At 46.7% G+C, this 25,018-nt stretch overlaps 1 protein-coding gene across 1 annotated transcript in view; it reads left to right on the top strand.

Moving 5' to 3' along the window:
- LOC134393471 (nesprin-2-like) overlaps positions 1 to 25,018 on the top strand; it is a 72,296-nt gene that overhangs the window by 44,888 nt on the left and 2,390 nt on the right. Inside the window, exons 4-15 of the mRNA XM_063118497.1 lie at positions 184 to 279; positions 3,962 to 4,039; positions 5,123 to 5,215; positions 6,940 to 7,121; positions 10,270 to 10,466; positions 10,929 to 11,029; positions 13,059 to 13,160; positions 13,301 to 13,438; positions 16,017 to 16,181; positions 18,477 to 18,589; positions 19,424 to 19,580; positions 23,570 to 23,666. Of these exons, the coding sequence (XP_062974567.1) occupies positions 184 to 279; positions 3,962 to 4,039; positions 5,123 to 5,215; positions 6,940 to 7,121; positions 10,270 to 10,466; positions 10,929 to 11,029; positions 13,059 to 13,160; positions 13,301 to 13,438; positions 16,017 to 16,181; positions 18,477 to 18,589; positions 19,424 to 19,580; positions 23,570 to 23,666 (1,519 nt within the window). The remainder of the gene's footprint in view (positions 1 to 183; positions 280 to 3,961; positions 4,040 to 5,122; positions 5,216 to 6,939; positions 7,122 to 10,269; positions 10,467 to 10,928; positions 11,030 to 13,058; positions 13,161 to 13,300; positions 13,439 to 16,016; positions 16,182 to 18,476; positions 18,590 to 19,423; positions 19,581 to 23,569; positions 23,667 to 25,018) is intronic.

The raw sequence follows: 25,018 nt of genomic DNA, 5'->3' as shown, positions 1-25,018 counted from the left end.
TCAGGGATGCTTTAAGGTGGATTCTTGCATTGAGCAGGGGGTTGGACTTGATGGCCTTATAGGCCCCTTCCAACTATACTATTCCATGATTCTATGAGGGCATCTTGATACATAGACTGATAGTTATGAATAGCAATAGTAATAAAGTATTGCATAACCAAAATATGAATAAATATTTTGCAGCATTCACCACCTTCTCTTATCTCGGACCTGTACGCCGACATCGGTGAGGGACATGTGCTGTTGGATCTTCTGGAGGTCCTTTCAGGACAACAACTGGTAAGGAGATTATAAACCAATAAACCAATAATATAGGAGATAGTCTTATCTGATGCAGTCATGTTTGTCTCAAGTCCATAGTAAAAAGTTCTTTTTAAAATTAAAGTTGAACTTATTTATTGCCCTTCAAACCCGTCTGGGATTTATTTATTTACTTACAGAATTTATACACTGTTCTACATCCAATAAAATATCCAAGAGGTGAACAATAAGAGGAGTGGATGGAATAATAAAAAGAATACAGTATTAAAAGTTTTAGGATAGGGAGATATTTTTCTCCCTCTCCCATAATACTAGAACCCGGGTTTCATCCCATGAAGCTGATGGGTGGGAGATTCAGGACAGATAAAAGGAAGGACTTCACACAGCGCGTAGTTAAACTATGAAACTTACTACCACAAGATGTGGTGATGGCTGCCAATTTGGATGGCTTTAAACGGGGGTTGGATAAATTCCTGGAGGAGAAGGCTAGTAATGGCTACTAGCCCTGATGGTTGTGTGCTATCTCCAATATCAGAGGCCGTAAGCCTGTGTGCTCCAGTTGCTGGGGAACATGGGTGGGAGGGTGCTGTTGCACCAGGTCCTGCTTTTTAGTCCCTGGTCAATGATAAAAGAAAGTACTTCTTCACACAGCACATAGTTAAATTGTGGAATTCACTACCACAAGATGTATTGATTGCCACCCATTTGGATGGCTTTAAAAGGGAGCTGGAGAAATTCCTGGAGGAGCAGGCTATCAATGGCTACTAGTCCTGATGGCTATGTGCCACCTCCAGTATCGGAGGCAGCAATCCTATATACATCAATTGCTGGGGAACATGGATGGGATTATGCTGTTGCACCCTGTCCTGCTTGTGGGTCTCTGGTTGACAGCTCGTTGGCCACTGTGTGAACAGAATGCTGGACTAGATGGACCCTTGGCTTGATCCAGCATGGCACTTCTGATGGTCATGTTTAAATTCAGATTGTGCCAATAAAACGGTGGCTGGGTAATCAGGGAAGGGAAGGCTTGTTTAAATAGAAATGACTTCAGCTGAAAATTAAGCAATGTTGTTAGTGCCTGCCAGGCTGGGTGTTCCATAGAGAGGGAGTTCCCTGGAAAGGGAGTTCTATCGAAAGTGAGCTGAGATGTACCTTGCAGCCACAGCTGCCCAAGATATTTTACTACCTGTGGCCAGGGCCGGTGCCAGGCTTTTTTGCGCCCTAGGCAATGTGAGCTGCTTTCACACACACACACACACACACACACCGTATCACACACACACACGTTCCACGCGGCCCGCTCACCCAGGGACGGGGCTTACCGTTGGCAGGCGGGTGGCTGCTGACACCCCAATCCGGCCCGAGGCGAGCGAGCTGGGCAGCAGGAGCGCTACGCGCGGCGCCCGACTCCTCTGGCCGCCCGGACGCCGCGGCGGCGGAGTTTCATTGAGGGGCGTCGAGGCGGGCTGCTGCCCTTCGCCTCTGTTCTCTGGGTTGGAGCGGCAAGCGGGAGGCTGGCCACATGGCCAGGTGGAGGGAAGGGAGGGCGGCGGGGGGGAGGGGGAGGAGGAGGCGGTGACAATCACGCCGGGCGAAGGAGCCGCCGGTGCCGAGCAGGTAAGGCGGGCTGTCACCCCTCTCCACCAGGCGGCTCCACGTTCTGATGTCCGGCGCATGCCGGAACTCAGAACGTGGAGCCCCCCGCCCCCGCCCCCCAGTGTCCCAGGTTGGCTTTGGCTGCTGGGCGGGTGCCCAGCTGATGCCAAGCCAGGGACGCTGGGGAGCAGGGCGAACGGTGCACCCAGAAGCTGCCCTCACTTGGCCAGAGCGGCTCTGGGAGTGGGAGGGCGACTTCCGGGGGCGCCGAACTTGGCGTCTAGGCGGCCGCCTAGGTGGCCTTAATAGAAGCACCGGCCCTGCCTGTGGCGAAGACCAAGATGGTGCCCCCTCCTACCAAAGCCGACTGGAGGGGCAGATGAATCTGTCTTCCCTACTGATGATGGGGCAGCATCTTCTACTGCACCTGAAAGCAGCAGGGTAACTTAGGGGGTGCAGGGCAGGTTTCATTGCACAGAGCTCTCTCTTCCATCACGTTGCATCTGTTGTCTGGGGCAACTGCTTCACTCTTCCTCATGATAGGGCCGGCCCCACTCAAACCCCTCTCCTATATTGTGGTAAATTACAGATAGGGCTTTGTGACGTGCAAACAGAAACTCTGCTAGGTGGTGCCAAATTCAGTATCCTGTGTTTTTGAACTGACATTTGCTTGTGGGGTGTCCCCACCTTCTGAGGCCATAGACGCTGTTATTACTTCGCAAGGCGGACTTTAAAATCTGATCCCCCTCCTTCACAGCTGCCACAGAAAGAACCACACCAGCTGCATTACAAGGTTGCAAAAGCAGTTTTGGAGGACTTTGGAGAAATCTGAAAGGGGGCGTTGTAGCGGGTGGGGAAAGGAGGAGAGAGGAGAGCCAAGATTATGAATAACCCTCTCCGGCCCTAATCCTTCCCCCACCAAAGCACCTCTGCTAGATGGGCTCAGAAGCCCATCTAAAAGAAAACACAAGGAAGGAGGATGGAAAGGTGAAAATCCCTTCCGTCACTTCTCCTGGGCTCTTGCCAAGTAGCCCAGCAGGGCATTAAGTGCTTGGAAGCCTCTGAGATCAGAAGCTTCTGTCCAATGAGGGCGCAACACATAGGATTGTGCCCTTAAGAAAACAACCCATGTTTCTAGGCCTTAAGGTCCCTTTCTACACCTAAGGATTACCCCAGGAAAATGGTGGGATTGTCCCTGCCTGTTCTCGGGGTCCCCTGTGTATCATCTGCATGCACAGGGATGATCCCGGGGGGAAAGGCAGGTGTAGAAATGGCCAAGGTTGCTGAGAAAAGCTTGGAAATGTCTCCATACTTTCCCCTTTCTGCCCAGTGTATTCTATCAACTCCTTCCTTGCCTTCCCCAAAATAGCCAAGCCGCTGAAATTTCTGAATTCCCCCAAACCAGAATATACGATGTAAAAATAAGAAAGCATGCAAATATATTAAATGTTTAAATATATGCAACTATATTCAATGTTCATGATGACTTTCAGTCACCCATTGATAAGCTTTGGATTTCTTATTCTTATTTTGGCTCTGAATACTCAGCTCTGATTGGAATATGGTCTCTTGTAGGCTGTCATCTTCTACTCTTGAAGCTCCTTGAGCTAATCTATGGCCCTTTCTACACCTAAGGATTATCCCAGGCAAATGGAGGGATCGACCCTGCCTGCTCCCGGGATCCCCTGTGTGTCATTTGGATGCACAGGGATGATCCCGAGACAATCCTGGGGAAAAAGGCACGTGTAGAAACGGCCAATATTTCCTTGTGCCAAGAGCATTTGCGGTGATGGTGGAAAAAATCCCTGGGGTCTCCAAGTAGGGCTGGAAAAATATCCTTCTTGAAACCCTGAAGGAATCACTCCCAGTCAGTGCCAACAATACTGGGCTAGATGGACCCATGGTCTGACTCTGTATAAAGCAGCTTCCTATGTTTGTGGGCTCCTAGAGGCAAGCAGAAGGTAGATTAGGCTCCGAAGGTAAATCTTGGGTGATTTGCAGTAGATCTCCAGTGGTTTCAGACTCCCAATACATAGATCAGTCATACATAAAATAAGTGGTGCTCATCACTGATATTAATCTCTCTTTTCTTTTTGGGGGATAGCCGCGTGAAAAAGGATCAAACACCTTCCATTGCAGAAGCAACATTGAAAATGCTTTGATCTTCCTGAAGAACAGATCGGTCTGTATTATTCCAATGTTGAAAGGGCCAGTGTGGTGTAGAGCCAGTGTGGCGTAGTGGCTCCAGTTTTGGACTGGGAGTCGGGAGATCCGGGTTCTAGTCCCCACTTGGCTGCAGAAGCTCACTGGGTGATTTTGAGCCAGTCACAGACTCTCAGCTCAACCTACCTCATAGGGTTGTTGTTGTTGTGAGAATAAAATGGAGAGGAGGAAGAGGATTATGTCCATCACCTTGGATTCTTTGGAGGAAAAAAGGCAGGATATAAATCATAGAATCATAGAATAGCAGAGTTGGAAGGGGCCTACAAGGCCATCGAGTCCAACCCCCTGTTAATAATAATCTGTTAATATTATTAACAGTTAATTAACAGGTTAATTATTATTAAACCCCTGTTAATAATAATCAACAACAATAAACAACAACAATAATTTGAGTCCATTCAGGCGACAAAGCGCCATCAAAAATGTCAACAGCATTTTTCAAGCAAACCTGCACAGCTTCATTCTTTATAAATTCTCAAAGCAGAGTGGGATGAATTGTTCTGATTTGCATTTATTTCCAGTAGGAAATTTCCCTAAAATCCATAGTTACAGATTCCAGCTATAGTCAAAGAGAAAGTAAATGGACTCCATCACTGTGGTCTTGGCGCTGTTGCCCACATTATAACATATAAATGCATACTTTTATAGATGTGACTCCACATTTTTTGCATTAATTTACCTGCCTTTTCAAATACACATGTGGTAGATTTCTTACTTAGCGTTACTGGGTCACAATTCAGAAAACCAGGCGTTACTTTTATGAGGATGAAAAACAACTAGTTGTGCATGATTAGTGATGGATTTGGACTGTCATATTTTCTTATTAAAATGAAATTATTTCCCAGCGCGTTGTGGTTTTTTCCTTACCTTACTGTGATAATCCTGGAGTCTCCTTGATGTCTCCAATGTTGGATCAGGAATCTGATTTTAAAAACTACACACCAACATTGCAGATAGTAAAAATATCCCCTAAGCATAGCTTTGAAATATGACGTGTTCTCCTTCTCATCCTTCAACAAAAACCTTCTTTTTTTCCTTCCAGATCAAACTAATCAACATCCATGTTGCTGATATCACTGAAGGGAAACCATCCATTGTGCTTGGCCTGATTTGGACAATCATACTACATTTTCATGTGAGTGTTAATCAAAGTCAAGAGAGAGATTTCCAAAGTTGGTTTCTGCTTTTGCTTACCCCGCATTATTCATAGTGACATCACCAGTTCTGCTTCTTACACCATAGGAGTGCTTTTAAAGTCTGTCTTATTTCCTTTCGTTCTGCAATTAACCTGGAGTTTGTCTCACACCGAAAAATAAAGATGCTATTTCAGCTCACTAGCTGCGTTTGGACAACATAATGGTGGGTTAATAGTCAACTCCACAGTTGATTATCGAGGGGTACTCCCCACGTGTATGACCACGTTGTACGACCACTTTGATGGCCGAAAGCGAGGAGGAGCTGAGGAGCCATATGACAAAGGTGAAAGAAGAAAGTGCAAAAGCTGGGTTGCAGTTAAACCTCAAAAAAACCAAGATTATGGCAACCAGCTTGATTGATAACTGGCAAATAGAGGGAGAAAATGTGGAGGCAGTGACAGACTTTGTATTTCTGGGCGCAAAGATTACTGCAGACGCTGACTGCAGCCAGGAAATCAGAAGACGTTGACTTCTTGGGAGGAGAGCAATGACAAATCTGGATGAAATAGTTAAGAGCAGAGACACCACACTGACAACAAAGGTCCGCATAGTTAAAGCAATGGTATTCCCCGTAGTAACCTACGGCTGCGAGAGCTGGACCATAAGGAAGGCTGAGCGAAGGAAGATAGATGCTTTTGAACTGTGGTGTTAGAGGAAAATTCTGAGAGTGCCTTGGACTGCAAGAAGATCAAACCAGTCCATACTCCAGGAAATAAAGCCAGACTGCTCACTTGAGGGAATGGTATTAAAGGCAAAACTGAAGTACTTTGGCCACATAATGAGAAGACAGGACACCCTGGAGAAGAGGCTGATGCTAGGGAAAGTGGAAGGCAAAAGGAAGAGGGGCCGACCAAGGGCAAGATGGATGGAGGATATTCTGGAGGTGACAGACTTGACCTTGGGGGAGCTAGGGGTGGCAACGGCCGACAGAAAGCTCTGGCGTGGGCTGGTCCATGAAGTCACGAAGAGTCGGAAGCGACTGAACGAATAAACAACCACAACAAACTCCCCACATGACATGATTATATTTAACCATGGAGTGGGTTAAGGCCAGCATTGAGTTGACTGTTAGTCAACGCTGTGTTTGATTGACACATCCCCTGCCCTTTCTACTCCCCCCTCCATCCTCCCGCTGGTATCCCATCAGCCATTGTGAGTTCTGCCATCTGGACTAGAGTGGCAGCTAACCGCTTTGGTTGCTCTTGCTAGGAGACTCTGTAGTCACCGTAAATAACTAACTGTGTGTGCCGAAATAGTCAACGGTGCCCGACACGTGTCACGATAACAAACGGTTGTTCAAATAATCAATTTGAACAATAATCAGCGTTGGTGATTTGCCTTGGTTATTCCGGCTGAGTGGGGGGTGGGGGGAGGAGGAAAAAAGCAGGTCCAGGCCCCAGTCCTTAAAAGTTATACATTTTAAAGTGGGCTTCCTGTGAAAACCAAATGCTACCTGGGAAAGCGTCCCATGCCAAAGAGAACGCGTCCTGGAGCCTTTCTTCTGATGTGATGATTTGGTTTCCTGTGAGCTTTTTCCTCACACACGTCGCTTGTGTTAGGGCTGTACCACCTCAAAACCACCCATTTCAATTTGGTCTCATTCCCAAGCGTCCTTATCCATGACTCTGACACTTTTCTCTCTTTCTGCCTTCCTTGTTGGTAGATTGAAGAGTTGGCCTGGACTCTTGCTGGCGGGTACAGTCAGCCTTCTCTGGACGGGGCGAGTGCTGCGGGGACCTCACCAACAGCAAGCCCACCAGCTGAAAGAAGTGCCACAGCAAAGGAACGATGGAAGATGTCAGCAAAGAAGGCCCTGCTGTTGTGGGCGAAGGAGCAGTGCGCCATGTATGTAGTGATGGACAAATCCGTTTATTTTCAGTCCAAGTCATTTTCCTGGGCGTTTGTTTATAAGTCCATTCATAGGATCATAGAATCATAGAATAGCAGAGTTGGAAGGAGCCTACAAGGCCATCGAGTCCAAACCCCTGCTCAATGCAGGAATCCACCCTAAAGCATCCCTGACAGATGCTTGTCCAGCTGCCTCTTGAAGGCCTCTAGTGTGGGAGAGCCCACAACCTCCCTAGGTAACTGATTCCACCGTCGCACTGCTCTAACAGTCAGGAAGTTTTTCCTGATGTCCAGCCGGAATCTGGCTTCCTTTTACTTGAGCCCGTTATTCCGTGTCCTGCACTCTGGGAGGATCGAGAAGAGATCCTGGCCCTCCTCTGTATGACAACCTTTTAAGTATTTGAAGAGTGCTATCATGTCTCCCCTCCATCTTCTCTTCTCCAGGCTAAACATGCCCAGTTCTTTCAGTCTCTCTTCATAGGGCTTTGTTTCTAGACCCCTGATCATCCTCCATTCCATGCAGTTGCCACATTAATCTCTGGATTAAAAGAAATCTGCATCTAAATTCGCACAGTGTTTTACTGTGGTTTTAATTTTTGTGAACCGCCCAGAGAGCTTCGGCTATTGGGCGGTATAAAAATGTAATAAATAAATAAATAAATAAATAAATAAATTTAAATGCATACTTCAATAAATATTCCCTCAAAATACACATTTTTAAACAAATTCTGATACCATTTTTTGTGATTTTTGAGCTGAGAACTGCATTGCAACATTCAGACAAGTGCAAAATCTGATGTTTGCATGTGCACGCTGGTCCAGGAGGTTCGGATTAGATCGGGTCAATTCATATTGGAATTCAGAAAGATCCAGTTCCTCAAGCATCCATGGATATGCAACACAGGGCTTAAAAGACGTACGTCTGTTGCTTTTCACTAATGCAGACTTAAATAATCACCTCCATGTGCATATCAAGGAATACTTGATATCCGAACCTTCCCAAACCTGGTGCACTCACAATGTTTTGGACTACAACTCCCATCATCTCTAGCTATTGCCTATGTTGGCTGGGGCTGATGGGAATTGTAGTCAAAATATCAACTGGTCAGTGGGCACACTTGCGAGGGAAACGGCTCTCTGAGCACAAGGAGCCTTTATACTGCCTTTATACAAATCTATGGTGCGAACGCTCTTAGAATACTGTGTACAGTTCTGGTCACCACGCTTAAAAAAAGATATTGTAGAGCTGGAAAAAGTGCAGAAAAGGGCAATGAAAATGATCCAGGGGCTGGAGCATCTCCCCTATAAGGTTACAGCAGCTGGGATTGTTTTAGCTTGGAAAAAAGGAGGCTAAAAGGAGGGATGATAGAGGTGTACAAAATTATGCATGATGTGGAGAAAATAGATTCCCCCATTTTCTTCTTCACACAGCGCACAGTTAAACTTTGGAATTCACTACCACACGATGTAGTGATGGCCACGAATTTGGGTGGCTTTAAAAGGGGGTTGGATAAATTCCTGAAGGAGAAGGCTATCAATGGCTACTAGCCCTGATGGTTGTGTGCTATCTCCAGTATCTGAGGCAAGAAGCCATTATTATTATTCTATACCTCCCCATAGCTGAAGCTCTCTGGCCGGCTTACATTATACACCAGTTGCTGGGGAACATGGGTGGGAGGGTGTGGATTCCTGGTTGACAGCTGGTTGGCCACTGTGTGAACAGAGTGCTGGTCTAGATGATCCAGCATGGCTCTTCTTATATTCTTAGGTTGAGAAAGATGGCCATATCCCAATGACTGAACGTTCCTTTGTTTTGCTCACTAGTGGTTGTTTTCTATAAATAGACAAGGAAAGGGAAAGTATGGCTAATTTAAGTGATTCCTTTTTGCCCTGCCCCAACTTTTTGGTGTAGAGACCAACGTTGGCCACTGTCTCAATACACCCTCACATTTCTAACCAGTGAGATCATGGGATTCAGCCAGTGTGTGCCCACGCCTTAGCCATTGTTCTCCTCCCTGCTTATCTACAATATATCTACAGTATGCAAACCATTTTTTTAAGGTCATACTTTATCAGCAATCATACTGACTCATGCCTGAGTGTCTTTGGGCATGCCTGTATTCCCGAGGGAAGAAATAGCTAGTAGGAAGAAAGTTCTGTGACATCTCTTCCAAATATACCTGAATCCTTTTGTAATGGTTTGATCACTTGGGTTTTTTTGTGTGTAATTGTGTGTCTGTTTGTAGGGGGTGGGTGAAATAATGGGCTTCTTTCTTAAACTTATTGATCTAATCACCTTCTCCCGTACAATCCACCCCGCACACTCAGGTCCTCTGGGAAGAATCTACTTCAGTCGGCCAAAATTAGGCTGACAAGTATTACTCAGAGGACCTTCTCTTCTGCTGCTCCCAGACTGTGGAATGGCCTGCCGGAGGAGGCTCGTCAACTTAACAGTCTTTTAGTATTCAAGAAAGCTATAAAGACTGATCTCTTCTATCCAGTGGAATTTTAGGTTGTTTTAAAGATGTTTTAATCATGTATATTATGTTTTTAATCAGCTGTTATGTGTTTTATATTCACTGTTGTTCCCCGCCTCGCTCCAAGTGGAGAGGCGGGTAAGAAATAAATTATGATGATGATGATGATGATGATGATGATGATGATGATGTCATGGTAGTAAATCATGGCTCAGTGAACGCACAATTTGTCAGGGCTGCTCACTTCGCACGAGCTGCATCCAGTTTGCAAAACAATCTAAATTCGTAGCTTGTTGGTGTGATGTCCGAACCCAGTCACTTTGGGTTGTTTGTGGGATAAATAACCCAAAGTTAACCCGTGATTTAATGCCTCTTCTTAGGTTGTTTTGCCATCTGAAAGCGGCTCGCACAGAGTTTTTATTTACCATTCTAAAGAATTGAAATGTTTCTCCTAAGATTTTGCTGGTAGCCATAAGAGCTTTAAGCTAAATATGCTGGTATTTTTTTGGTATTTTTGGCCCCGTCCTCTTTGCTTTCAGCCCCACCCAAAATGGGAATGTGCCCCCGAGAGTTTTCTAAAACGGGGCTGAAATAGGTTCAACACTCCTGGCTTACAGGACTGACACTTTGGTGACGTTCACGTTTTTGTTTTGTCTTTTTGGTCACAGGCATGGATCCATCAGCGTTGCAGATTTCAGATCCAGTTGGAGGAATGGATTGGCTTTCTTAGCTGTCATTCATGCCTTACGGCCAGACTTGGCCGATGTGGAGAGCGCGAAAGGCAGGTCCAATAAAGAGAATCTAAAAGAGGCCTTCGAAATTGCTGAGAAGGAACTAAATATTCCCCGGCTGCTTGAACCGGAAGGTAAACCTTCTGTTCCACCTGCACTTCCAAACCAATTATTTGATGCTTACAGTGTGGCGGAACTCCAGTCATAGCTGTGTTCATTGCACATTGGCTTTATTGGGGTGACCCTATGGAAAGGAGGACAGGGCTCCTGTATCTCTAACAGTTGTATTGAAAAGGGTATTTCAGCAGGTGTCATTTGTATGCATGCAGCACCTGGTGAAATTCCCTCTTCATCACAACAGTTAAAGCTGCAGGAGTCCTACCCTCCTGACCAGATACAAAAGATGTGTTCTTGCAGCCCGAGAACACATCTCCCACACCACAGGTACAACAATGCCCCAGGTTTTAGGGCCTGCACAACGGCGGATCTCTTCAGTCATATATATGCTGGATGGGTTTTCCTGAAAGTACTACACTGTGTGATCACACCTTGTGTGATCTAGGGGCATGTTAATAATGGCTTCTGGCATTTCGCAGATGTCGATGTCATCAGTCCAGATGAGAAATCCATCATGACGTATGTGGCCCAGTTTCTGCAGTATTTCAAAAGTTTACCTGTGGCTGAAGAGGACATGCAGGTATGTGACATCTCTCAGCTTTGAACCAAACCTGAGATGTTTGCCGTTTTCTTTGGCTCAGGATACGTGGATGTTTTCTAAGCATCCTTTTTAGAGAGCCTGTGAGAAGATAACCGTCGCAAAAGCGATTATATCTGGCTGGTGCAGATGTAATGCTCCCTGACCTTGAAGGAATTGTGTTGTGTCCTGGACACTGTTAACCTTAGAGAGGCTCAAATGTCATCACAGCGTTTGTTTTTAAAATCGACTGAAGTCGTCGTCATCACGTAAACCTCTAGTCTCCTTTTCAGCCACCAGAGCTAAAACCTTGTGCTCCTGGGACTAGGGTCAATTGCTGAGTCCCTAACACATGTTTATGAACCTGCACTTGAAGGATCTAACAGATTGGGAGCAGGGTGGGTATGGAATTGTAGGCTCCGTGTCCCCCATATCCCACACCTCTAGTGTGCAGGTGTGGTGACCTGAACCATGCTTGCTGCTCTTCAGAGGGTCTGTAGCATGTGGGGAATTGCATATAGGAGGAGAGGGATTGTGGAATTGGACCAGACACACCTTAAGTCAGGTGGGCCTTTACAGAGCCAGTGTGGGGCATTGGTTCGAGTGTTGGACTGGGGCTCAGGAGATCCAGGTTCTAGGTAGGGGTGGGTGGATGCTTGTCCCCACTTGTCAGGCTGTGCAAGCTTCTTTTGAGGCTCCGTGAGGCCCGCCAGCGCTTAGCAGCCACCTGCCCTCACTCCAAAAAATTATGTATTTCTCCCTGTTGTGAAAATGGCAGCTGTAAAGGCCCCACTACTGTCATGTCTAGCCCTGCTCCCCCTGGGTTGGAAGAAGGTGTTTCAGGTGATCAGTCAGACTCTGAAGTAGAGGAGTTGGTGCCAGAAACAGGCCAGCCTGTACCAGTGGGGGAGAAAGCTCTCACAAGCTCTTTACTAGCTGGGAGTGAACCCTCTCCAGAGCTTATCTCCTCAAGGGCAAACAATACCAGTGGGAAGCCAACATTCTTCCTAGGGGGAGAGCACAAAGAGGTTAGCCGATCCTACAGTATGCTGTAGACTAAAACGGGCGGAGCTAAAAGAAGGCGAGAGAAAGTCAGCCTGTCTGGCATCCCATCAGAAGCTGCCTCAGAACTAGTCTCTCTGAAGTTAGCGTGTCTTGGGAAAGGGCTTTCCATTCTTCTTGAAAGGACAATTGCATAGTTTTTGCCTAGGGGAAAGTTCCTAGAGATTAGACTCTCTTCAGGTGGGAAGAGATGTTTATTGCTTCAATAAAGCTTTGTGGATTACTTAGCAGGCCTCGTTATTGTCTCCCAAGAAGGCGGGAGGTTGTGAGAAACACAGCATCCATTTATGCAAGAGTAAAGGTGTGAATGGAGCGCAGTGGAGACTCCAGACTAGGATGGCTGGCTGCTGCGTGCTCGTTGGGCCCCGTGGGCACTTGCAGTGCTAGGTCCGCAAATGTGCTGCGGGTGCCTGATGGGGTCCGGGGTGTGTGTGTGAGCGGATGCGGGACAGTCCGTCAGATTCCCAGATTCAGTCGGGCATCCACGATATCCCTAGTTCTGGTCCCCACTTGGCCATGGATGTGCTGGGTGACTTTGGGCCAGTCACTGACTCCCAGCCTGACCTACCTCACAGGGCTGTTGTGAGGATAAAATGGAGAGGAGGAGGATTATGCATGCTGCCATTAACTCCTTGCAAGAAGGAAAAGGCGGGATACCAATGTAATAATAAATAAAATAAACTGGAGTTGGATATCAAGGTAACAAATAAATAAAAATAAAATACACAGGACTCTACAGCTCACTTCCTTCATGCTTAAGGGAGACACAGCATTCTTCCGCACCAGCCCCAGGTGCACCGTCTCTTTCCAAAATCCTCTTGATTTTGGTGTGAATTGTTGCACGCCAGGTTTGGACTGAAAGCACTTTGCAGAAGGGAACATCCTTGGGGCTCTATTTGGCAGGGCGCCCTTTTCTGCAAACAATGCAAACTGAGGAGTGATATATGCAGTGTTCTGTTCCGTTTCCCAGGGAAAAGTCCATGAGACCTTGAGCTGGCTGAGGGCTCAAGAAAGAAAATTAACAAAATTGCTGGCTGAAACCGAGACCGCACCCTTTTACACGAAGTTCCAAGTAAGTAGCTTTGTAAATTTAGGCCATCTGTTTAACTAATGTTTTTTTAAACAACAACAACAACAACACCTGAATATTTCACCACATGAGTATCTGACACTGAATTTGGGCATATATTCTTATTATTTTTTTATCTTTAGGAGATGCTGTCATTTACAGAAACATTTAACGAGGAGAAAAAAGCCTTCTTGCCTGTACTGGCATCTAAAAGAAAAGCGTTGGAGCTGAGTGACGATTACCTGAGGATGAGGGAAGAGTGGAACAGCATCTATTCACAGGTTATTGGGACATTTCAAGGAATCTGCAAGTTATGTTGTTGATGTGAAAGGCTTCTACGTTATCCTGTTCTGCCTCTGTTGTCATTAGGTACTGGTGAGGCCTGGGTTACAGAATTCTATGATGGATTGGATCTTATCAGGATTTTGGGCAAGCCAGGTTTCCCAGAGAGGCAGAACAGGAATCGGATGCCACCATGGAGAGCTCTGAGTAGTGGTGGGACTGGAAGGCAAGGCAAGCTTGTCTATGACCCAATTCACACATCACAACAAGTCAAGGTTCTTTCAGAATGTACTTGAAACAGGAGCGAACAGGTAGCATCTATGAACGTGCTGTTCATAAACAATAAACAAGGGTTCCTGTGGAACCCCAGCTTATCGTGATATGTGAACCCTCCCTCTATATTGCTCCAACAAGCAGCAGATCATGGCTGAGACTTAAATAGGAGTTTGGCTTCCTTTAGGCTGGTGGCTAAGGCCTTTTCTCTTACAGAGGCCTGATCTGTTTTAGCAGGCTCAGACTGCAACAATGCAGGGGGAGCCTGTGACATGGTGGTGTCTTGGTGGAGCCCTCAGAGTCTAAGGATGGCAATCCAACCTGCTCCAGAAACAGGGGGATAGGTCCCTTGGGTCTTCCTGGAGAACTGAGTCTTCAGGAGGCAGAAGCCTTTCCATAACTGAGTCCTCTCCCTGAAGAGTTATCTCCGGAGCCTTTTCTTCTGAGGACGAGGGGTCAGGATCCTCTGAGGAAGAAGGTTCGGGGTCTTGATCCATGACATGCTCATGTGTTGGGTGGCCAAGGAGGATGGGGAATGCCGCTTCATGCCGTACAAATGTGGTGCAAAGATGATGTAGTTAGAACATTCCATCCATCAGAGGTGACAACTCCTACATCAGGGGTTGGCCGTAGGCGTGCGCAAGGGGTGTGCCAGGTGTGCCCAGGCACCCCTTAATGTCTCAAGTAATAAGTGCCAAATTAAGGGGGGCATTGAGTAGGGATCCAGAGGGTGATCCAGACGCAGTGGGAATGGCCCTCTGGCTGTGCCGAAGAACTGCTGCCATTGCTCCTGGCAGCAGGAATGAAAAGGCTCGTGTCACCACAAAGCCCCACCAATGCATCTCCCCATTCTGCCCCTTCCCTGCAATGGCCCTCCCGCTGTCAGGCAAGCCGAGCACAGAGGAGGGCATCAGTGTCTACAGTGTTTAATAAATAAATGAATAAAAATAATTTCCTTTATGACTGAGTATTCAATAAATGTTTTTTTTAAAAATAATAATCTCTGGGTACGCACCCTAACGAAATCTGCTGCACACACCTATGGGGTTGGCAGAAGGTTTGTTACAATGTTTTGGTAGGTTTTGGGGTGACTTGCAGTAGGCTGGTGAGTTGTTTAACAATGGGAACCAGAAAAAGGCTTCTCCCTCTCTTAAAATCGATTGTCCCTCCCTGTCCTCCCCTCCCTGAGCCTTGCTAAATCTCCCACATTTAATGCATGTGGTGAACAATGCAACATGTGAACCTTCCGTGGTCTTGGCATATACCTTCCTGGAGCTTGACCTTTGCCAAGGCTTGATGCCCAGTAGAGGTGCTTCCAGACCAAACTTGTGTGTGTGTGTGCGTGTGTGTGTGTGTGTGTGTGCGCGTGCAATTGCCTTGGCCTCAAAGAGAATTTTATGGGAGGATCCAGACGCTGCAGTTTTCCACTCTCCCAGGTTTTCCCAGTGCAGCTTCTGTTTTGTTTTGCTTTCTTACCACAAAAATATCTGTTCAGGATTGGGCAGTGGTAATTGCTATCCTTCTGGAAGCTCCCTTTGTTAGCTAGAATACATCGGTGTATATGTGTGTGTGTGTGTGTGTAACAAAGAACCTGCATGAACTGTATATCTATGAGCTCCATCAGACCAGCGTTTTATCGCACTTTTGTCCTGCCTTGTTTACCGTTTTGCCCCGCGATCCTCACACAATGTCGTCCATGTCCTGCAGACATCTCTCCTCTTCCCCTCCATTTTCCATGTTTTTCTGGGGTGGGGAAAGTGCGGTATTTTTTCTCCACGCGGGATTGCCTTCCTCACGCTATGTCGCAGAATGTCCCTTCTTGGGGGCATGTGCATTGAAGGGTGGTCTTGCTGACAAAAGAGAAGGACGTTGGCGGTTCTCTTCCAGTCCGTAGAACCGTTCAACCGGGAAGGGGGGGGAAGGGCGCACAATGACCCCGCGCAGGAGGGAGCATCGTCTCACCTCTAAAGGCAGAAACGGCATCCAGCTGATAAAACGCTAAATCGCTAAAATGCTAGACAACAAAACCAGAGGGGGGCGAAGTTGCCCACGCCCATCACAATGTCCATCAACCACAAGAACCAATGAACTGGTGGAGGAAGGAGAAGGGGATGTGGGGGGCGTGGCGGGCGCAATAGTGGAAGAGCCAGCAAGCAAAAAGAGTTTTTGCTGGTACAGTGGCGATACCAGGAAGGCATGTGAAGGGGACCAGCGCTTGATGCGCTAATGAAACGGAGGTGGAATCCGTGGATCGTACCTGGAAAAAAAGTAGGTGTGATGGACCCCTGTGTCTTGTCTTTCCAGATGAATGAATGGAAAGCAAAGCTGGACCTGTTGTTACCTCCACCTCTCGATGTCATTGAATCCTGGCTCCAAGAGATAGAGCATCAGCTGGCGGAAGACCTACCAGATTCTCAAGACCACTGTAAAGCAATGGCTGTCCTTGAAGGAAAAATGAGATCCATCCAGGTTGGTTACGGGAAATAAAACATAATTCTTAACACATGTGCACACAGTGGAGGCTGGTGGCTGCGATGTTAGTGGGACGGTTTCAGTCAGAACCAGTTAGAACTCTAATGGTGCTCTCTAAGAACTCAGGCCTTAGCTAGACCTACCTGAAAGTCCGGGGGAGAGGAGGGGAGACCTCGCGTTGCAATTAACGCGAGACCTCACCCCTGTTTACATGTAAGGCGCGACGACCTCAGGAAGAGAGCCGTCACGCCCGCCATTTTAAAATCATATTTTAAAGGGGACGGAGCGCACAAACGCTCGTGTGCAAAGGTAAGGTGTTTTTTTTTAAAAAAAATTAACTACTTTCCTTGCTCCCCCCACCCTACCCCCGATGGGCGCAGTGTGGTTCCCGGATCCGCGGAAACGTGCCACACGCTTCATGGTCTTGGGCCGTAGAAAAACTGGGCCCAAAGGGCAGGGCTGTATCCCGGGGCAAGGGAGAGATGATCGTTTTTAGCTGCTTTATTTTTACATGGAAACCAGCTACAAAGAATAATGACAAAATAAAGCGATGAAACTGAATAAGAAATTTGGTGTGCCGTATAAAACAAACAGGATCTAAACACGGAAGTACTTCCAGATTATGTACATAAGAACATGAGAAGAGCCCTGCTGGATCAGACCAAGGGTCCATCTCGTCCAGCACTCTGTTCACACAGTGGCCAACCAACCATCGGCCAGGGATGAACAAGCAGGACATGGTGCAACAGCACCCTCCCGCCCATGTTCCCCAGCAACTGGTGCACACAGGCTTACTGCCTCGAATACTGGAGATAGCACACAACCCTCAGGGCTAGGAGCCATGGATAGCCTTCTCTTCCAGGAATTTATCCAACCCCCTTTTGAAGCCCTCCAGATTGGTGGCCTTCACCACATCTTGTGGTAGTGAGGTCCATAACTTAACTATGTGCTGTGAATCAGCAGCTGAACTTAGATAACTTCAGATGAGAAAAACATATATCCAAAAGCCGCAGAAGGTCTCATGGCTACAATACCTGCCTAGGTTTTTGGACTTTGCTTTTCCTTCTCCCATCACCCCACAGCCAAAGCTCTTTGGGCGGTTCACAAAAATTGAAAGCCATTAAAAATGCATTTTACAAAGTGCAAAACCATTTACACAAGAACATATAAACAGACAACACACAGACAGACAACATATATCTAAAACATTTTTTAAACAATCAACCAAAGACAATCCAGGACCCAATTAAAAACTCATTATCTGCTGCCAAATGCCTGGGAGAAGAGGATAGTTTTAACTTGGCGCTGAAAAGATAACAATGTAGATGCCAGGCAGGCTTCGTTGGGGAGATCATTCCATAATTTGGGGGCCACCACCACTGAGGCCCTCTTCCTTCTTGTACCCTCCAAGCATTCCTCGGAGGAAGCACCTGGAAGAGGGATTTAGATGCTGAACGTAGTATAAGGGTCAGTTTATCCCAGGAGAGGCACACCATTAGACATTGTACACTTCATAGACATTTTGTACACTTTAATGATATATTTCATGGCTTTGATAGCTAAATTGTAATTTCAGTTTGGTTTTTTAAATAAAATGGTTAATCTCACAAATCACGTTATTTACAACTCGAAGTAACTGTCCTCTTTTAAACGTTTCAAGTGGGACTTCCAGTATTTACAAAAGACGAGGTGAGCAGAGGTCCTGGTTCCAGGTTCGAGAGGGCCCTGGGCAAAAAGGGTCCTCTGGTGGGCTCTGGTGAGCAGACCTGGCTCTGGTGGCAGCGTTCTGAGCAGTGCTGGGCCAAGTAACCTTTAATTTCTCACAATTCCTCAGGGCAATGTTAGGTCAGGGGCATTGTGGGAAATTAAAATGGTATCCAGATCCAGTCTCCTGTCACTGCTTGGAATACTAGGCCAGAAAAAGGACATGGGAGTGAGTGTGGGAGTAGGTCAGGCAGGCATCAATAGTGGCCGTACCAGGGACTGGGTCCCGGGCAGCAGCATAAGGACGTCAAATGTTGGCGTCAGAAAGTATCATAGAAAAAGTCTCACGCTATTCCTCTAGGATAACGTCCTTGACATCAGTAGCGATACTGTCAGGCCATTAGGTAAAGTGATGCAAAATTTCTGGAATTGTTTTTATCATCGTGCCCCCAAACTGTTGAGCCCTTACAGCAAAACTTTAGTGTTACATTCCCGCGTAAAGATCTCATAGGTGTGCGTTGCTGTTTCCTCCTGTGACGGTGCTTTAAGCGTAGGAGATCCGTGAACGGCGCCTTCTCCTTCTTTCAGAGCTCGATGGAATGTTTCGAACGGCACTTGGAGACCCTGCAGTCCTTCGAGAACAGAGATAAGGAAGGCACGCTGCTGGTGCCCCCTCAGAAGCTGAATGAAATGAAGAGGAGGTTTGTGATTGTCAGGTGCCCTTGTCAGATTGTCAGCCTAAGGGGCTGAAAATAAATGACAACTTTTTACCAAATTTGGCAATGCGTTGGCAGGAGTGGACATTGGCTGATGGCGCTCCCTGCTGCCCTCAGTGAAACATACCAGCCCTTTCCAGCGTTTCCCAACCCGGTGCCCTCTAGTTGTGTTGGACTACAACTCCCATCATAGTAGTGCTGGCTGGGAATGATGGGAGTTGCATTCCAACACAATACCAAGTTGGGAAAGGTTGTCTGAGAAGAAGCACTACCTCTACCTCCTCTCTTAGAAGGCATTTCTCTGACGGCATTTGCCATCTGCATTCTTTATAATTGACGGGAGTCGTGCTGGACTACAACTCCTCTCATCCCCCGCCAGCATTCCTGTTGGATCCCCACTTGGTCATGGAAGCTTACTGGGTGACCTTGGGCCAGTCGCAGACTCATAGCCCAACATACCTCACAGGACTGTGAGGATAAAAATGTAGAGGAGGGTTATGTCTGCCGCCTTAGGTTCCTTGGATGCAAAAAGGTGGGATATAAATGACATAAATAAATAAGTGTTGGTGCCATTGGGCAGATCATTCCATAAATAGGGGCCACCACTGAGAAGGCCCTCTTGTTTGTTGCCACGTTCTGAGCCTCCCTTGGAGGAGGCTCTTGGAGGGTGATGAACAGAGTACACCGGTAGGTTCATGCCAGGGCAGGCGTTCCATGATCATTGTATAAAAAGTTGAACATTTCCCTAGGTCACCACGTGCCTTGTGCCATGCAGATCACCTCCACCCCTTTCTTCTTGCATTCTGGCTTTTGTTTCAGGTTCAGCAACATTCAGCTGACAGATTTCAACATCTTTGTGGAGTACCACCACTTGCTGTGCTCTGCTGTCCTGGAGGAGCTGATATCTAAACTGAACATCTGGCACATCAAGTATGGGACCAAGGAGACTGTGGAGTCGTTGCTGTCAGAATGGCATGTAAGCATGATGGCGCTTTCCAGTTGCAGGCTGGCTAAGGGTGCCATCCTATGTGTGCTTAGACAGGAAAAAGGTCATACAGCTTCCAGCATGCCCAGGCCAGAACAGTGGCGAAGGGTGCCAGGACAAATAAAAGGAAGGACTTCTTCACACAGCACATAGCCGAAGCTCTCTGGGCGGTTCACAAAAATTAAAACCATAACAAAACAACCAACAGGTTAAAAACACAAATACAAAATACAGTATAAAAAGCACCACCAGGATAAAACCATGCAGCAAAAATTGATATAAGGTTAAAATACAGAGTTAGAACAGTAAAATTTAAATTTAAGTTAAAATCAAGTGTTAAAATACTGAGAGAATAAAAAGGTCTTCAGCTGGCGACGAAAGGAGTACAGTGTAGGCGCCAGGCGGACCTCTCTGGGGAGCTCATTCCACAGCCGGGGTGCCACAGCGGAGAAGGCTCTCCTCCTAGCAGCCACCTGCCTCACTTCCTTTGGCAGGGGCTCGCGGAGAAGGGTTAAATTATGGAACTCAATGCCACAAGATGTAGTGACGGCCACCAATCTGGATGGTTTTAAAAGGGGGTTGGATAAATTCCTGGAGGCAAAGGCTACCAATGGCTACTAGCCCTGGTGGTTGGGTGCTATCTCCAGTATTCGAGGCAGTGGGCCTGTGTGCACCAGTTGCTGGGGAACATGGGTGGGAGGGTGCTGTTGCACCATGTCCTGCTTGTTGGTCCCTGGCCGATGGCTGGTTGGCCCCTGTGTGAACAGAGTGCTGGACGAGATGGACCCCTGATCTGATCTAGCACGGCCCTTCTTATGTTCTTATGCCATGCTATGCATGTTTAGAGAGGAAAAATATCTTATACTTACCAGCATTCCCCAGCCAGCTATTGCTGGCTGAGGAATGCTGGAAGTTGTAGGACTTATTTCTGTGTAAATATGTGTAGGATTTTACCCTACATAAGTTAAAACACACACACACCATGTAAGGGTCATGGTAGCAGGAGAAAGTTCTACAACGGTAGCAGGAGAAAGTTCTGGCTGGGGCACGCTGGGAATTCTAGGACATTTTTTCATGTCTAAACTTGCATAGGATTGTGGCCTAAGAGTCTGAGAGCTGAATCACAAAGTCCCCCATTCAAATTATGCATCTACCATGATCTCACTAGATGGTCTTAGACAAGCCGCTCCCTCTCAGCCTCAGGCCTCTCACCTGCAATAGGGTTATGATATTAACAGTAGGAAGTGCTAAAGGCCTGCTGAGCATTATTATACACAACGTTTTGGTGGTCGCTTCCGTTGCAGCTGTTATTGCTGAATTAAGCAGCAGATGTCACTGTAAAGCTACAAATGGCTAACCAAGGGATGGGGAAAATATTTTTTCCTCCCCCCCCCCCCCGAGGAGGAAGACTTGACAAATTTTGCAAGGTATAAACCTTGACAGCAATCTGATGCTATTTCTTGAACTGTTTGTGGCAGTTCCTGACATCTGGCAAAGATTTAAATTAATTTGTATCATTAACGATCATGTGTTCAAGGAGTATCGAATCCTTCCCAGACGCGGGCGTCACACAAACTGTGCTAGATCTCAGCTTCATGCTTCTGCGAATGCCTTCTCTTTGGACATTCTTATTTTTATTCACTCCCTCCCTCAACAAATTCCTTCCTTTTTGTCTCTCGGCCTTGGGTGCCTTCAGCCAGACGGTACCGAGTGCTATCAGTCAAAATACATTGCAGCTTTTTCATCTTTTCCTCCTTAACAGTGTTTTTGTAGAAGGAAAAAAAAAGGCGGGAAAAGTGGTGAGGAAACATAGCAGGGCTAGTGCAGATCACAGGAGGGTGATTAGTGGAAGATGACATCAGCTGCATTTCCCTTATACAATTCTGTGAACGAGGAGGCTCCACTTCTAGCACAGAATAATGGGCTCAAGTTACAGGTAGCCAGATTCCGGCTGGACGTCAGGAAAAACTTCCTGACAGTTAGAGCAGTATGACAATGGAACCAATTTCCTAGGGAGGTCATGGGCTCTCCCACAATAGAGGGATTCAAGAGGCAGCTGGACAACCATCTGTCAGGGATGCTTTAAAGTGGATTCCTGCACTCAGCCGGGGATTGGACTCGATGGCCTTATATAGGCCCCTTCCAATTCTACTATTCTTAGATTTTATTGCTAATCACGGAAGAGCAGTTTCTCCTTCAAGGGATGCCTATTAAAAACTATAACTGGGTAGGGAGTGTCCGGTGACCCTCCAGGTGATGTTGGACTCCTGTGTTTAGCCCTGAGAAGAGAAGACTGAGGGAAGGCATCATGATAGAATTCTTCAAATACTTGAAAGGTTGTCACACAGAGGAGGGCCATGATTTCTTCTCAATCATCCCAGAGTACAGGACACGGAATAACGGGCTCAGGTGACAGGAAGCCAGCTTCTGGCTGGACGTCAGGAAAAGCTTCCTGACTGCTAGAGCAGTACGACAATGGAACCAATTCTCTAGGGAGGTGGTGGGTTCTCCCACATGAGAGGACTTCAAGATGCAGCTGGACAACCATCTGTCAGGGATGCTTTAGCATGGACTCCTGCATTGAGCTGGGGGTTGGACTCGATGGCCTTATGTAGGCCCCTTCCAACTCTACTATTACGTGATTCTGTGTTTTTCCACAGTCTCGCCTGTCTTTTCTGTAAACACATTTACTAGGGAGTTAACCTGACTGAAATCAATAGGACAATTTTGAGCATTGTTTATTTATTTATTTATATGGTGTTTTTAATTTACCTAGGGTGAAATCCTATGCAAATTAGTCCTATAACTCCCAGCATTCCCCAGCCAGTTGTAAGACTTTTCTGTCTAAATATGCATAGGATTGCTCCCGTACTTGCTATACTTCCAAATCGCCCAGGTTCTCTGGTTGGTTCACAAAACAGAGGTAAAACCATAACCCAGTAAGAACAATAAAACATAGTGTAAAATCTAAAACCAATTAAAACAGCCACAGAATAAACTAAAGTAAAACCAACAGCAGATCACAATAGCGCTGCAAGTATCTAAATAACACAAATACAGTTTTAAAATGGAAAGACCAACGGTCTGTCTATACGGCGGCCTCTGCAATGAGGAGGTGGAGAAAAGGCCCCGGCGGATGGCAATCAATAGGAGGTCGTCTTCCGCCTGGGAAAGTTCCCGCTGATCAACTCTGGAGCGAACGCAGAGCGGCAAAAGAGCCAGGCTGCCCTCGCTCTGGCTGGAAAAGTTGGGGTAAATCCCCGACTTTTCAGCCATGGATCTTCTTCTCTTTGCTAACTGATGCTGCGCCAATTTGGAGCCACCCGGGGGCAAAGACGATGTCAAGACAGTCCCCAAAAGACCTGGAAGAAGAAAAATATCTTTACCTGCTGATGGAAATTGATACCAGACAGAGAGGGCTTTTCTACAGGTGTAGAGTGACCATATGAAAAGGATGGGGCTCCTGTATCTTTTACAGTTGTGATGAAGAGGGAATTCAAGCAGGTGTCCTTTGTAGGCATGCAGCACCTGGTGAAATTCCCTCTTCATCACAACAGTTAAAGCTGCAGGAGCCCTGCCCTCTTTTGTAGAGTGACCCAATACCATGTATGCTTTTGTACACCTCTATCCTGTCTCCCCTTAGCCTCTGTTACCTGAGACGGTGTGTCTCATATTCCTAATGGGAGGACCCATCTTAGTCATTATAATAAAAGATCTGGGCTCCCATAGACAGAGAGGATGGAGGGAATGCCAAACAAAGATGAAACCCGTCTGGTTTGCAGATGGATTTCCTTCCCAGTAGGTTGGTTTATTTTTATTTTATTTTATTCGGAAATCCCTAACAGAATTCTCTCCAAAATCTATTTACCAGTAAGCACGTCTCAGACCAGTTCATCTTTTGAGCATTTTTTTTTTTTTGGTGGGGAAAGGGATGTTGTAAAATAAATAAATAAATAAATTGCATTTTCTCTTTTGGGCAGGATTTTATTGAAGAAAAAGGCTTTGTTGGCCAACTAGATGCAGCCTTGAAAGTATGTGACGAGAAGAAGAACAAAATTATAAGCACTTCTAATTTGGGTAAGAACTCACAGACATAACTGCAATCCAATCCGGGCTCCTGTCTTTCCTGCTATTTTCAATGTTCAGGCTGCAGATGCCTTGCTTATGTAACCACAACAGCACCGTCCAGACACTAGAGGGAGGCATCAGTCAATTTAGAGAAACCTAAAATTTGCAGAAGTACCAAACAAACCAACCTAAAAAAACACCCTCCCCCTAAAGAGCCTGTCGGATAGCTCCTTTAGAGTTCTGACTAAAACCCGGACTGGATTCACTGCCCCACTGACATCAGAGCCACCAGATTCCGCTCGCCTGGTGTGATCCCACGGTCATTTTAATTTCACAACATCCTTACCATCAGTAATACATGAAGTGTAGTTGGAGCTTAGGTATAGGGTCCAGTCCCAGTCCCAGCGCAGTGACGTACTTGCTGGGTGGTCTTGGGCAAGTCACTGGGCTAGTTCGCATGACACGACAGCCCATCATGGGTTAATTTACCCGTAAGGAGCTTCAGAAAATGCCAGGCGCTATTATTTATTTATTTATTTAGAATATTTATATACCGCTCCCCATTGAAAAATTTCGGAGCGGTGTACAAGGTAAATTGAAAATCAAAACAGAATAAAAACAGTTAAAACAAAATTTAAAAGAAGCAATAACAGTAATCCAAGGCTGCATGTTAAAGAAAGGCTTCTTGGAATAAAGATGTTTTCAGGAGGCGCCGAAAGGAGTACAAGGTTGGCGCCTACCTGACCTCCAGAGGCAGGGAATTCCACAGGAGGGGGGCCACCACGCTGAAGGCTCTTCCCCTGGTGGATTCCAATCGGAGGATGGATCTATGTGGAACCACCAGGAGCAGGCCCTCGGATGACCTCAGTGACTGGGCAGGTTGGTAAGGGAGAAGGCGCTCTCTCAGGTATCCTGGTCCCAAGTTGTTTAGGGCTTGTTTATTATGCATATGCAAACCTTGACTTCAGGGCGGGGGTTTGCCATGACTTGGCGTTTCGTCTGCACCCAAGCGGCAGGGTTTATTTGAGGGTTAAACAACCCTTGCATTACCTTAAAGCACTGCAGCAGGGGTTATGCGTGGGTTATTTAACCCTCAAATAACTCCTGCTGGCCGGGTTTGGATGACACGACAATCCACATCAACCCCTGGGCTGGCCTTTCATATTCATAATGGTGGACAGCACACGCTGCAACTCGGCAAATCTTAATTAACCCCCACGGCAGGCTGTCGTGTCATCTGAACCAGGTCAGTCTTTTTCAGCTTCCCATCTATAAGTGGGCCTAATGGTGGCTTGCTGCATACGGTTACAGAATGAATCAGGACTGGAACTTTGGGCTCGGCTGTAGAACTGGTTAATGAC

Source organism: Elgaria multicarinata, chromosome 2 (assembly GCF_023053635.1).
Source record: "Elgaria multicarinata webbii isolate HBS135686 ecotype San Diego chromosome 2, rElgMul1.1.pri, whole genome shotgun sequence".
NCBI classification, from domain to species: Eukaryota; Metazoa; Chordata; class Lepidosauria; order Squamata; family Anguidae; genus Elgaria; species Elgaria multicarinata.
The sequence above is the reverse complement of the archived record's forward strand: the minus strand, read 5'-3'. Positions and strand labels throughout refer to the sequence as shown.